We start from the raw sequence: 16006 nt of genomic DNA on the forward strand, positions 1-16006 counted from the left end.
GAGCTTGTGTCTCTAGCTGCATATGTATCAGAAGATGGCCTCGTCGGCCATCAGTGGAAAGAGAGGCCCATTGGTTGTTCAAACTTTATCTCCCTCAGTACAGGGGAATGACAGGGTCAAGAAGTGGGAGTGGATGGGTGGGGGAGTGGGCGGGGGACTTTGGGGATAGCATTGGAAATGTTAATAAAATAAATACCAAAAAAAAAAAAAAGAAAATGCAATACATACAGTAACTTAAAGATACAAATAAATGATAAAGCTGGAGGTGGCTTGTGAGTAGACTGCTTGGGAAGAGTTGCCTTGTATTTTTGTCTGTGTATTAGCTTGTTTAGAAAACTTTCTGACTTAAATAATGTGCTCTGGGAGCAGTTAAAGGGACTGAGCTCTCAAAGTTCAAGGTGAAATGATAGCATCTTTCCCTTAAGTCTATCACTAAGGAAAGGACTAGAACTCTGTCCCTGTAACAGAGTCAAAGATCATCATCAGCAATAAGGGCTCTGAAGGGACAGAAGACTGAGGATTACGGAGTGCCAATTAAGTGTCAGCTCTAAGGATTCCACAAAGCAGGTCTTGGTCTTAACCTTACACTAGTACGTGGGAAAGGCCGGCGCTGAGTTCTATGCAGGTTTAAGTGACATTTTGAAAGAAAGAAGTCTTGGCAGCTCTAATTTAGACTGCCTGACTCCTATGACCCTAAGCATTTTTCTTCAGCCAGACTGACTGAATTAGTCAGTTTACTTGAATGGAAACTGAAGCTAGTATTTTTCCCTTCCACTGTAAACAACGCATTTTGTTCTCTTGCTATTACAGGTGATAAGTAATTTGCAAAATGCACAGCTGTTTCACCAGTATAAAAATGATCATTTTAATAAAATATTTTCATTCAACTTCCAGTTCAACCAGGTAATTATTACTTAACAGAAAAATAAATGGGCCAGCTTCTCAAAGTAGCTTTCCACTGCCAGCCTTGCCATGGGAAAGTATTACAGACACCAGAGATCATTCCTGCAGCAAGGTGGGGAACTGCCCTACATAAGTAGCCGAGATCACTGGACACTGACTGAGAAATCACTCACAGACAAAGGCCCAAAGAGCATGAATTCTAACTTCCTGAGAAGTCCCTGGCTGACCTGCTCTGACTCACACCTCTCTTAGTTTGACCTTTCCTTGGTAACTGACCACTGTTTTTTCTTTCCTCCCTTTCCCTGTTAACTGGAAGTCTGATTTCACTGATGGCTTCTCCTGACTGGTACTGGAACATTTTTTTCTCCATCTACAATCAAATGATATCAACCACTTTTTGGTCTTACCCCAGCTCTGTTGCACACCCCAGTCCTTCCTGACATCACCTGCCAAAGAGTGTTTTTCCTCTTGGCAGGCAGAGAAGTGTTTCTTCTAAAACTCCATTTAAAAGTCTTATCCATGTCGAACAACAAATGCTATTCCCTTCTATACATTTTTGAAGAAGCATTGCTTCACCCCTGCAACCTTACACTGTATCTCTGAGCCTTTCCCTACCAATGTCCTAACATTTCGTATATTTTTTTTCTGCCCCTCCTACCAGAAAGGCCAAAGAGGCATCTTGATCTCGTGTACCTCCTTCTATTTACTCCTAAGCAATCATTTTCACTACCTGTTCTGTGCTATCCTCAGATGCCCTGTCTCTACCAACACATGCTTTTGCTGCGATGTCAGGTAGTCCCACGGAATGAAAAAGTTTTCAAAACACAGTCATAAGAGAGAGAAAATAAAATCTTAAAAGATCCTGTCAAATGAAATGTGAAAGTCTTGCTATATCATCATCCTTGTTTTTATAAATATGCTCAAATTGTTACAACAGCCACATAAACAATTATAAAAGAGTATGTTTAAAAAGTTAGAAAGTACATCTGTATTTTGGATGGTCTTCGAGGTTTCAGAATGGATTTCCTAGAAACAGCACAGCACATTCAACCATATTCTTTGTCCTTTATAATTTAGAGGACTCCTCCTCCAAATTCAATATTGGAGAAATGCTGAGATAAAATGTACATAGTCCTTCACACCTGTGCCTATATAGATATGAGAACCCTGAAATTAGGAACTATGGGTCAGGACACAATAGGTCCTCATAGCCCAATCAAATATTCTTAAAGCCAAAGAGCCAAAGTACTGCAAATCTTTTTTTTAATTAGGTATTTATTTCATTTACATTTCCAATGCTATCCCAAAAGTACCCCACCTGCTCCCCCACAAACTCCACCACCCACCCATTCCCACTTCTTGGCCCTGGCGTTCCCCTGTACTGAGGCAGATAAATTTTGCACGACCAATGGGCCTCTCTTTCCACTGATGGCTGACTAGGCCATCTTCCCCTACATATGCAGCTAGAGACAAGAGCTCTGGGGGTTACTGGGTAGTTCATATTGTTGTTCCACAACAATATAGGATTGCTGATCCCTTTAGCTCCTTGGGTACTTTCTCTAGCTCCTCCACTGGGGGCCCTGTGATCCATCCAATAGCTGACTGTGAGCATCTACTTCTGTGTTTGCTAGGCCCTGGCATAGTCTCACAAGAGACAGCTATATCTGGGTCCTTTCAGCAAAATCTTGCTAGTGTATGCAATGGTGTCAGCGTTTGGAGGCTGATTATGGGATGGATCCCCGGATATGGCAGTCTCTCGATGGTCCATCCTTTAATCTCAGCTCCAAGCTGTGTCTCTGTAACTCCTTCCATGGGTGTTTTGCTCCCAATTCTAAGAAGGAGCAAAGTGTTCACACTTTGGTCTTCGTTCTTCTTGAGTTTCATGTGTTTAGGAAATTGTATCTTATATCTTGGGTATTCTAAGTTTCTAGGCTAATATCCACTTACCAGTGAGTACATATTGTGTGAGTTCTTTTGTGTTTGTNTTGTTTTTAATAAAAGCTGTTTTGTCTAGCTGGAAACACTGGTAGGAGCTCAGTATTTTTAATTATTTTTTCTCTTGTTAACGTCATATATAAGTACTGTACTCATATTAGTTTCAATCTTTGGTCTCCCTCAGTTTCTCCTCTGTGCCCACATGCTTGCATACATGGCTGTGTGTTTAGAGATGACAATTTAAGATAGGATAATCTCTCAGGAAATTACCTCTAGACAAGACTGAGTTTCTCTCTCTCAGCAGTCATTAATCACATACAGCTCTTCTTCCATGGTGCCACTGTGCTAGTCTTACTTGGGTAAACACATTGTTGAGATTGTATGGATGCAGCTCATATATAGAAGTTACCACCTAGCAACAAATACTGTGGTTTGTTGCTAATGAAATCTTTCTAGCTCCTTCTTTCCAATGTTCCGTGATCCTTAGGTATAGTGCTGTGCTAATAGATGTATCAAATGGAACTGGGAACCCTGTGGTCAGCTCACTGCACTTTAACCAATCAATGCCTTCTATAATGTTCTCTTCATGCTTAAAAACCGGCTTCTTTGATAAGGAATGGGAGCTGTATTTAGCTGTTGAATGTAAGAATACCCATTTAGAACGCAGTTAGATATTACACTGATGTTGGAATGTGGCAATGGTAGGGTATCCTCCAGAGTACATGACCTCCTAGCCACAGGCAAATGACTGGTATTGCATAAAAGCATGAATTTCCTTCTATTAAGCAGGCAGTAAGTCCAACTGGACAGCTGTCAAGTACCTGTGCCAACCTCCAATTATTGTGTCCTTGGAGATATCTTGCCATGCCAGTCATTGTCATGGTTCACAGGATTTCAACTGGATAGGGCTATTCCTCCCCCCACTCTCGTTTTTTCATTCTTTCATCCAAAGCACATTTAGATATTATGAGGGCTATCCCTCTGACAGGAAGCTTCCAAGTTACTTCAAGCTTCATTCTTCTAAGCCTTGTGTCTGAAGTATGTTGTATCTTCAGTGATAAAGACTTACCTTCAAAGTCTAGAGGACACCAAGCAAAACGGCAATAGCCCATATCAGTTTATGAGACTCCTGTTATGGATTCCTGTTTTTAAAGCTTCTTTCATACATATTTTTTTCTGCAGTACTGGGGGACTGAAGCCAAGGCTTTGTCTACACTAGGCAGACACCCTACCACTGAGACCCATCCCCAAAGCAGCTTTGCTACATAATTTCCTAAACCAACAGTCTTAGGCTGTACTATATTTAGGCCACTCTAACTCAAAGCTTGTTGTATAGACAAAACTGACCTCAAGCGTGGATTGATCCATTTGCCTCTGCCTCTCACTGGAATTGCAGATGTCTACCACCATGCCTGCCCAACTTTCTGGAATTTAAATTCAACTGGCAATGTTTCATCAAGACATTGTTTTCTTTATAAAATTGTGGTTTTTATAAATTATAAAAATGATAGTTTTCACAGGATGTCAAAACTGTTGTTTCTGTTTCCAAAGACAACATGTATTCAACCATGTAAAGTCCATGTTGTACATTTTTATTATTTCCTTGAAAGTCACTCATGAATGTTGAGGACACTTAAAAATCCTACTTGGAAAAATATTAGCTAGTATCTTACTATTACTACATTTAGACCATTCATATATGCAGCTTTAAGGAATACCAATTACAAAAACACCAAAGGGTAACTGCCCTGCTAATGTAGACCTATTGCTTTCAAGGCCACATATAAATTTTCACATACTAACATGCATTGAATTCATCCACTTGTATTACAAAATCCCTGTACATTAAAAATAAAGTTTGGTCATGGAAAAATGAGAAGAAAATATTGCTTAATACTTTTTATTCTGTTCTACTATCTGGAATGCAGTGAGGTACAATACAGTGGTTATATGAAATACGAGACATCCACTTCTGTGGTTTATGCTTTAAAGGCCATGATGGAAACCTGGCCTGCCATATGAATTTGAAAATAAAGTTTTATTGGAATACAGCCTCACATACTGTTACTACAGCTTAGTGATATCTGAATTCATGTTGACACAATGGAGTTGAAAAGTTACAATGGAAAGCACATAAGCTGTAGGGTCACAAAATATTTCCTACTTGGCCCTTTTTTGGGAAGAATGATGGTTGCTGGTACAGAAGTTAGAATGTCATCTCAGTTGACATAACATGAACCAGAAACAACTGACCATAAGACTAAGCTCAGTGAGCTCTGTGTAAAAAATGGGGAGAGCCACCTTATTAGATAATGATTACCATAAACAGCTTCGAAGAGCAACAGAGTCCAGCCAAGAAAGAGCAAGTTTCAGATTCTGCTTTGAGTTTATTATATGATTTTTGGCCAGTTATAAGTATTTCTTTTAAGCCAAGAAACACCATCATGTATAAGAGATATTTTTAAAGTTTGGCATGAAAAAATTATTTATTTTCTTATATCCATTCATATTGTTATCCAAGAGAAAACATTTAAGCTAGATAAAAAAAAAAACTGAATCATTTTTCCCAAAATGGAAAAATATAAATCTAAAATCACAGCTTCTCCCCCATAGGTAGATTTTCAAGAAATGAGGGGAAAATCAATGTTTTATTAAAAGACAAAATGGAAAATGTTCTAACTATCCCAGAGATAGTCACAATGGTCAAGCTTTCTCAATGTGCCCAGAGCATGAACCTATCAAGTCTGTTAAGTGCAACAGACCATTGCAGTCTACCTAGTAAGCCTTAGCTACAGAGTGCTCTACACCAAGAATCCTCCGATTCTTCCATTAGTGTTCTGCGACGACAGCTCCTTCTCCCTAACTACCAATAATTTAGACATGAAATGCTGGAAAATACTAGAGCTTATGTTTCTTTTAATGATTTATTATATGAACTTATATACATGAGCATGGGCCCCTGCTTTGGATATTTAAATATGCATTCTATTCAAAATCTGCTTCTCAAAGGACACGTGGTTCATATACTTAGTACTGATAGGACCAATACTCAAATTATATTTGGCTTTACTTTTTAAGAGATATGATTCATACTATTACTATGCGTAGATCTGCTTCTAATGAATCTTTGCTCCTAAACTTACTTTGGATTAAACCAAGGCTTTGCAGAACAGTCACAGGGGAACATAAGAGAAAAACAGCATATCTCGAGGACTCACATTTGTTACTTAAACATCAGAAAGTTTACCCCCAAATAGTGCAGTCATTCTTGAAGCACAGCAGAAAGAAATATTTTTAAATTAAAAAGTTAGACAGAGCTCTCCAACTTCAGTCTAATAGTTGGAAGGGGCTGAAGGGATGGCTACAGGAAGACCAGCAGTGTCAACTAATCCAGACCCCTGGGACCTCCCAGAGACTAAGCTACAAACCAAAGAGCATACAGGGACTGATCCAAGGCCCCCAGCACATATTTAGCAGAGGACGGCCTTGTCTGGCCTCAGTAGGAAAGGATGTGGCTAATTCTGTAGAGACTTGAGGCCCCAGGGACAGGAGGGATGCCTGATGGGGAAGAGGGGGAGCACTCTCTCAGAGGCAAAGGGCAACATCCATGATGTAAATTAATAAGGTAATGTAAAAAAACACAAGGAAATAAAAATAACAAAGGCTTCAATTAAATAAATAACAACTAAAAAAAAAAAAAAAGAAAGGTAGAAAAAGAATCTAATTAAAAATGGCCTCTATCCCCAAAGAGTTCTCCATAGTACATAATGTAAAAAGGAAAGAAATTTATTTGTTTACTTCTGGAATGATCAATCTATTTTCACATTATATTTAAGGGCTCTGATCTTCTGAGCAACATATAAAAACTAAAACAGCATAATCAAAATATGAAAAATTCAAAGCAAAGCTATAATAATACGAATGTGTTCAAATATAAAATGTCTTTAAGTTGCTTTAAATCATATAAAAACCCTTGATGTATCATTCATGCACATTAAGAAATTAGGATACTAGATCAAGATGACCTAAATCTTAAACAAAGATGCTCATTTCTCTAGCTTGTCTTCTCAAACAGAACACTGTTATGATAAGAGCAAAATCCAAACAGTGTAAGCTAAGGAATGATAACTCGGTCTGTGTGTTTTGATATGAAGTGGGACCCAGGAAAGCACATTTATTTTATTATCAAGTTAGAAAGGGACAGTAATAATATGGAGGTGAACTCATAACTTAAATTTTTAATCCAAACCTTAGTTTTAATTTAATTTCAACCTGAAGTTGCTACTCCAAACCATACTGCAGTACTGTACTTCATGCACCTTACGTACCTAGGGCCCAGCATTTGCAAACATACTGAAAACTCCTTTTTTAAAAAGTATCTTGGGGGTTGCAGAGGGTACAGAACACTGGCAGATTTAGTAAAGAACAATCTTTACTCTATCAAAATGGCTACTTAGTAAACAAAATGTATCTGTCCATACCCTTGAGGAGAGAGTTTGTCCAGCCATCCACATTTCTCCTTGGCTGCTGAAGATCCATAGAAGCAGGCATAGGGAGAGATGGCATTTGAGATGGTTGATGACGGTTCAGTATTTCCACTTGTGGAGCTTAAAGGATAACTGTGCCTATTGAAGGGGTCCAAGTAGAAGGCTTTTTGAGTCCTAGACTTGGACGCTTTGGAATTTTTTCTTCTTAAACTCTGGAAGCATTCCTCGACTGTGGAGTATTCTGACTCAGAAGCCGAATCCTGTGGAAGAGTATTTTTATCCTCTCGGGGTATCCAAATGTCTTCGACTTTGTCTTCACTCACTTTTTCCTTCCTGTTATCATATATGCTAAATAGGAAAGAATGGTAATCAAATTAAAAAATGACATGGTTAATTTAAACTGGAAGTTGAATCTTTAAAACTTATCAACCAACCAACCAACCACATAAAGTTAAGGCCAAAAGGTTCTTTTGGTAAAGGTTCAATTACCCGATCTGATCAATTTAAAAACTTCTTCAGGACTTGCACATACAAATACAGACACACACATACATACATACATACATACATACATACATACATACACACACACACACACACACACACACACAGGCATATATTTTCCAGGAAAAATTTCAAAACAAATATTCTATTATCCTATGACATATATGAACATTGGACAAGGTCTTTTGTATAATTTAATCAGATTCTGACCTGAGGGAAGTTAAGTGCAAGTAACAATGGATTAAAAACCATCTCTTCATCAAAATTTAAACATCAAAAAGAGCACAATTAAATGCCATACCAATCTCTAATCTCCAGGGAATATAAGGAAGACTCATCCCCCGAAGACATTATTTCCTCCTTACCTACCTGTCTAATCAATTTGAGGGACTCCATGCTCCACCCTAATGTAATACAGCAGAGAGCCAGGCTGACAGCTCAGTACTATGTTAAGATGCTAATGAGGAAAAACAGCAAACCACACTGCTAGTCAACAAACAAGCATAGATTAGTGAGTGTCAGAATGTAACATCTGAAATGAGTCTAATATTTACTGGGATGCACTCCTAACAGCTAACGACATTCCTACAGATTTCAAAAATGACAAAATAAGTTCACTCATTTATATGAAATGAATACCATTACAAGAAGGATTTTTGCTTATCAATGAGACAGTACAGGTCAGAGGCATCTTTCTGGCTGAGATGCTCTAAAAATCTATAACTTAAAGACTCATGTGACCTAGCCATTTCACATTTCTTTTCATGAAAGATTCTTATCACTGAGGATGCATTACTTATTTTTAACTCAAGGAAATCACAAGAGTATTAGCTTTGGAAAATTAAGGCAGAAAGTAAAGTGAATATGAGTTATAACCCAGCCTAGCAAATCCTACTAAAACTGAGAGACATATAAAGCTTAGGTTGGGGTATTTATCATATGTTACCAAAAAAAAAAAAAAAAAAAATGAGTGCTCGTGTTCTCTTCAATAGTGGATTTCTAACACAAAGGACACACTGCATTTTCACAATTCTAAGTCCAGTTGGTTTTACACTGTCTCTTTTTCCTTTGTCCTTACATGTAGCCCATCTCAAAAGCAATAACCTAGTAGTGCATAAAGAATTAACATTCTAACAAAAGTTGCTCATATCTGCACAGTATATAACATATATTTGGTGGTACTTAGATTATAGAGACTTTAGAGTCAAATGTGCATTTAAGGTGTATTTTTAAGCAAATTCCTGGCAGTTAAAATCATGGAGACACAGTTATTCCATTTCAATCATTATAAATCTTCTTAAGTTTATTCTATTTTTAAGATGCTTTGTATAAGGTCTAACCAGAGCTGGAGAAACTAAGTTTAATAAACATCAAACTGATTTTCAGGGTTGGGGGCAGAGTGGACACAGCCACTGCACGCTCACCTCCTCAGGCAAGTGTTGGAGAGATGAACGCAGTCAGTAGGAGACAAAAATAAGCTGCTACAGAAACCACTCAGCTTCCAGATTAAATATAGATACTCAATTTACACATGACAGCTCAAGGACTATGGTGAATACTGTCCAGAAAACATTCAGGAAGGGAAGGAAAGACTTGAACTTGCTTAGGTAAATGACTGTTGTAGAACTTCATTATACAATGAGCAAATGACTTTTATTCTGAAGAGGGACTCATGAGCATTCACACACAGCGTACCTTGACTGGGTTAGGATAGAGTTTCTTGTAGTGGCTGCTTCCTCTTTAACTGTGTTCTCATGTGGCCAAAACTCATTCTTTATAGATCGCTTCTGTTCAAAATAAATACATTTATTGTTGTGCTTGTTGGTTTCGGCAATTATTTATACTGTAACAGTACTTTCCAATCACATACAATATTTGAGTTTATTTTTATTAACCAAATTTAACTGGTTAGATAAATTTTCAGTTCAAAACAATTCAAATATCAAACAGTTTCTGATATCCTTGGTATTTAGTTTAAATCAATTCATTACATTAACTAAGAATAAACAATGTTAACTAACAATAAATCCCACATACTCAAGCCCTTGTGTGACTTGTCTGGTTGTGGATTTTAGTTGTTTCTATGTTATCTTATGGAAAGCAGCTATGACTCAGACCCCAGACCTTGTACAGAACAGACCAGTGCTTTGCCATTGCATCAAATCCTTAGCTATTTCTACTATGTATTTTTCTCCCATGTCTCTTTTATCAACTCAAGAAACAAAATAGTAAATGAGGAGAATTACTAGAAATGAAGCTTGCGTTATTAATCTAAATAAAATCTCCAAAGTTCTATCCTTAGGAAGTCTGCCTCAGAATATATGGCCACTTAAAACCTATGGAGGTTTATGCTTTAGTAATTTTTGACTATTTCCAGATAGTAAGTGACACTGTGGCAAGTTCTTCAATGCACTATTCCATAGTTTTAGGTCAAAGTAAAAATGTGTCTACATGAGCCATAGCTAAAGGTATGCCATAGCTAAAGGACTGCCATGATTTGTCCAAGCTAAAGTCTTACCATCTGGAAATACTATGAAAAGCACCACTGTTGTAGCTTACAGGGAAATGAAAATGCATGGATAAGCTACAGAACAAACAACTGCTTATGGAAACATAAAAGAAAATGAATGAGACTAACCTTGGAACTTTCTAGTCTCTGGAAGAGAAATGTCTCTCCATAAGGAAAGATGGAAGTTGAATTATCCTCATTTGAATCTTTTGGAGGAATTACAGAATGAGAATGGAAAAGATGAATAATGTGGAATAGAGCAAACAATAACGATAAAAGCATTGTTTAATTATTTTATAGCAACATCACAGCTTACTCATTATTCTACAGGAGTCCAGAATGATGCTCAATTCTTACGTTCTAAACCAACTCTGCCCATGGTCTTCCTAATACATAGCTCTCACTTGCCCATACAATCACCAATGCTGAAGTCAGAACCAGTTTCACATGGCCTTGCTAGTCTCCAGGATCCACATGAAATGTAACCAGTTGTGTCTCTGGACAGCAGAAATTGGCCAGTGTGCAAATTAGGATAGTTTAGAAAACCAAGACTATTTTAAAAGAAAGGAGCTCATTTCTAACACCCAGCCAACAACTCTAAGGGGCTCATTAATGTAACAGCAATATCAACAGTAATATCAAACCTCAGACCTCATGCTATAACCACTCTCAGCTAGTAACACACTTACAAATAGACCTAGAAAGGAGCAATTTCAAGAAAACATCTTGTATCGGGGAACTGGATTTATCTAGAGGAAAGAACCCTCAGTATTTGCATTTCTTCTAGGGAAGCTTTTCCCAAAAGTAGAGTAATCAGTCAAGAAAAATATTCCAGAGCTTGTGTAATCACATTTTCAAATACCAAGCAAAAAGGTCTAAGCAATGACCAATTTACCAAAACAAGAGTATCAAACTTTTCACCAAGGTAAAATGTTTTTTTTTCATATATAATAGTCTATATATCAGACTACCATGAAATAATTAATTTAGCTGAAAACCTTTGACTAATAACAAATGGAAGTCTGTATCTAAAACATCTTTCTTCAAAATGGTGTGATTTCCAGGAATGCCAGTGCCCATTTCTTTTGTATGGAAGTAAGGACAGTCACCCCAGAATCCCCAACTCCTCAGGCAGGCTGCCTCTAAAACAACTCTAGCGGTACTTTAAGGTGATCACATGAGAATAAACAAATTTACAGAGATTTTAAAGCAGAGACTCACTTTTCAGTGTCAAAGACTTTCCAGCTGAGGTAGTATTACTTCTTCTGTCACGGAAATAGCTTAAAGGAAAACGAAAAGTTAGGTCATTTTTTTATACAATCTTGAATACAGGATATATAGTAGACCTCTCCATCAGTCTAAGACTTAGAATTTAAATAGAAACATCAATAGCAAAACGTGGATTAACTGGAATTACAAATAAAGGAAATATTCTACCAACTCAGTTATGGATTTAGTATTCAGCGGAAACATTTCTTCAGACATTACAAGTCATTTAAACCCTCTCCCCACAACACTCAAAATTTATAAAAAGCATTTGTCTGGTGTCCATATGACTTGATTTGAAAACTGTTATCATATGTCAGAAAAAAACTAATTGAATAGATGTGAGGATTTATATAGCTATTTTGACATTAACTTCATCACATTTTATCAAAAATATGTTTCTAGAACAATATGAAAATGCGTGGCAGATTTGGCATATGTACAGTGAGACTATATTATGAAAACATCTGAAAGAGGCAGACATGGTACAAAAAAATAATAAAGTATCAATGCAACATATGAGTTCAGCGTGTCTAGATGAAAGGGTCAAGGCACACTTCATTTCCCCAAGTAGTTAGAGCCCAAGAAATAACAAGAGAGCAGAAATCAGTGAAATAAATTATTGACAAAAATCTAATAATTGCTGTTACAAAACATGGCTTTTATAGAATCAATAAACATAAATTTCAGTGAAATTAAATATAAGTAATAGAAGATAAAACTGAAAAGTATTAAAAGAGAAACAAAGAGCATCACTCCAAAGCCTGAGAACATTAGCAAGAGCTATGAACAAGAAAAGGCTTATGGCCAAAGCATTAGTAAACTGGACATTATCCATGCATTCAAATGACTACATCTAAAAAGATCAAATAAAACTTAATAGTTCCTTCTCTATACAAAAAGCTTAAATGTGGAATGAATCACGTATGCTCAAAACCTCTAGGCCTAAATATTTCAACAGTAAATACCAACACACAATTAAAGAAATAATATCAATACTAAAACATATATTGAGAAATAGATGTCAACTCATCTTGCCAATCCAATATACAGTGATAACTAATTAATCAAAACATATATAAATATTGGTCAGGACACAAATATAAAATATTAGTAAATCACATTTGCCAATATATAAAAAAATAAATATAAGAAAGTAAAACTTACACCTAAGAAATTAATATTTCATTGACAGTAGGAAGAATAAAGTAATAAAAATATGACAATATATTGACAAACTTAATAAACAAAACACATCCATATAAAAATTATCAACACGTAGAAGAAAGCCTATTTGACCTAGAAAGGGCTTTTCTGAGAGAAGTGTACTAAAAGCTGGAACTAAGGACTAAGGGTTTCCTCTAAAGGAAGGAAGATCTGCTTCCATCATTTGTGGTCGCAGTTTTGAGGCAGGGTTATATTATAATACATCATCATATCACATCATATCACATCACATCATATATTTTTGGGTCAAGCTTGAACTCACTCTTTATCTCAGTGAGTGCTGGAACTCATGGCCCTGAATCTACTCTTCAGACCCTCTGAAACCAGGTATAATAGGCAGGTGCTAGCACATGTTCTTCTCAAACTATTCAGTATACCAAAGACAGGAAAAAGAATAAATAATAACTCTGATAGTTCTACATACTAGCAATGAATAACTGGGAAACTAACATACAAAATCCAATTCTTCTTACAATATTACATAAAAACATGAAAACTATTTTTTTAACTGAAGAAATCCTAAACAGTAAAAACTGAAGGATTACTGAGGAAAAAATAAGATTCTTAAATAAATATACTACATTCATAAATTGGAAAACACAATGTTATTAAAATCCCAATCCCCCTATATCAATACATATGGATAAATTCTGATAAAATACTTTTTCAATGACGTTAAAAAAAATAGAAAAGTATTAAGATTACTTGAAAGTTTACATGTAAGTCTGAATGAGCTAGAATGGTCAACATAAATTTTCAATGAACAACAGGATTGGAAGACACAAGCTCTATCATTGCAATATCTAATCTAAAACTACACTAGTCCAATCAGCAAGCCAACAATGTAGTATCAGATATAGACCAGAAATGAAACAGAAAGTCGGCATATAGTCCCACAATCTATGGCCCAGTTATTTGTTTAAACTATATAGCAATTCTTACCATCAGCTGAAAAGAAAAGGGAAGTTATGAATCTTGCAGGTAAATGGAAGCAACTATAAAATATCATACTGAGCACGGCAACTCAGATCCAGAAAGCAAACATTGCATGCTTTCTCTCATCTGAGCGTCCAAGCTTCAAAGATCCAGATGTGAGTGCATAAGCTTAAAGAACTCCAGAAAACAGGGCCGTGGTAGAGGTGGGAAGGGCAGGGGACCACTAGAGAAGGGGACTAGAAGGGTATAAGGGCTCTGTGGGGGAAAATGAGAAAAGTGGGAGGGTTTTATATGGGGATGAGAGATAAATACAGAAGAGAAGAGGAGGGTAAAATAACTGAAAATTCTAAAAAGGTCAAAGAATTGTACAATTACCTAAAATATCTAAAATTACCTATGAAACACATAAGTTGGCATATATATATATACATATATATATACACACACATATATACACACACACATATATATATATATACACACACATACATATATACACACACATACACACACACACACACACACACACACACACACACACATATATATATATATATATATATATATATATATATATATATGAAACCTTCACATCTTTGCTGACAATGTGTTCCCAAGAGCCAAAGACTAATGAAAACACCATCACCAGACACTAGAAGCCCTCTTTTAAGTCATTGGTCCTGGTTGCCAAAGAGACTCTTATTACCCTTGGTTGTCTGTCATAGGTGGAGGGTAAGTCACTATCCAGAAGACACCACATACTTCGATGCAGGGCCTGGAAGACTCATGCTAGATCAAGCCTGAAAGCCTCCTCTTTCAGACTAGCTTTCAAGACCCCAGAAGTTGTAGCTATGTGAGCATTCAAAGGAAGGCAACAACTCATATTCCTATGCAGCTAACACACCTATGAACCACAACAGAACAACCTGGCATAATAACTCCCAGGGTTCAGCAGGGGCACATACCTTGGCAGTAACCATCAGTTCTTTAATTGGACTGAAGACCCACTCAACAAGCGAGGAATCACACCTCATACTACAATCTTAGGCAACTTCCCAGGCAAGTGAAGTCATGAATTTTGGAAGACAAGCTACAACCTTCACATTACTACCCTAGCAGAATCCATAACTACATTCTAAATATGTGTCCGTGAACCCACAGAAATGGGGGTCCCTAACCAAGGAAACTATTCTCTGCAACAGTCAGAGACCACAACCCATCAAAATACAGAGTGTGAAACCCAGGCCCAATGCATCTATAAAGCAACTCTAGCACATAAGACTCAGGGATTTGTAGAAGTTAGGCCTGGTTCTGCCTCTCAGTTCCATGTTCCCAGAAATAAGACTCAGACTCAAAATATGTTTACAAATACAAATAGCTAGGCTGTTCTCTGACTAGATCGTAAGTAATAACACATTTATTTTAACTTACATTCTTCTATGTGGCTGGTTACCTGTATTTAAGTCCCATGTGTCTATCTCCTCACATCTTCCCCGGAACATATTCCCATGCCTGGCTCTATCCCAGAATTCTTTCTGCCTTACGGATGTCCCACCTTCCATTTCCTGCCTTTTCAATTGACAGATGATGCATCCATACAATACACAAGATATCCTTTCTACAATGGATCACTATGAAAGAGGACATATAAATTCCCTATAGCCTCCCCAATCCCAGGTCACCAGCTAGTCCCAGATATCTTCCTTACTATCTCTGGAATAGAGATAGAATTGAGTGAACTTGAGGGGTCAAGGAAACTACAGGGGAACCCACAGAGTCCACAAGCCTGGACCCATGGGGCTCAAAGAGACTGAACAACCAATCAAAGAGCTTGCAGGGGCTGGATCCCAGTGTCCCCAACATTTGTAGCAGATGTACAGCTTGGTCTCCATATGTATCCTCTAACAATTGGAGGAAGAGCTGTTTCTGATAATGTTGCCTGCCACTGGATCCCCTTACCTACTAACTTGGTCTGCCTAGTTAGGCCTAAGTAGAGAGGAGGTGCTTCGTCTTGCTGGGATTAGATGTCCAAGGGCCAAGGGTGGGGTGGCACCCAGTGGGGCTTCCTCTTCTCTGAAAAGGGGAGTGGGTAATGAGGGATGAAATTTGTAAGGGCAGGACTGGGAGGAAAGGAAGGAGGGGGCTGCACTTAGGATGTAATGTGAATAACTACAGAAAATAAGCAGAGATGAGAGTGGGCAAATGTCTTCTGCAGAGAAGAACACACCAGTTGGTTATC

At 37.3% G+C, this 16006-nt stretch overlaps 1 protein-coding gene across 4 annotated transcripts in view; it reads right to left on the bottom strand.

Moving 5' to 3' along the window:
- Arap2 (ArfGAP with RhoGAP domain, ankyrin repeat and PH domain 2) overlaps window positions 1-16006 on the bottom strand; it is a 164701-nt gene that overhangs the window by 121278 nt on the left and 27417 nt on the right. For all 4 annotated transcript variants that reach the window (XR_003836690.1, XM_021162421.2, XM_029477281.1 and 1 more), the window contains exons 3-6: window positions 11560-11618; window positions 10468-10544; window positions 9525-9616; window positions 7320-7673 (exon numbers count right to left, since the gene is read on the bottom strand). Coding sequence is in view for 3 of the 4 variants with exons in the window: in XM_021162421.2 (XP_021018080.1) it covers window positions 7320-7673; window positions 9525-9616; window positions 10468-10544; window positions 11560-11618 (582 nt within the window). In the remaining variant the exon portion in view is untranslated. The remainder of the gene's footprint in view (window positions 1-7319; window positions 7674-9524; window positions 9617-10467; window positions 10545-11559; window positions 11619-16006) is intronic.

Source organism: Mus caroli, chromosome 5, assembly GCF_900094665.2.
Source record: "Mus caroli chromosome 5, CAROLI_EIJ_v1.1, whole genome shotgun sequence".
Taxonomy (NCBI): domain Eukaryota; kingdom Metazoa; phylum Chordata; class Mammalia; order Rodentia; family Muridae; genus Mus; species Mus caroli.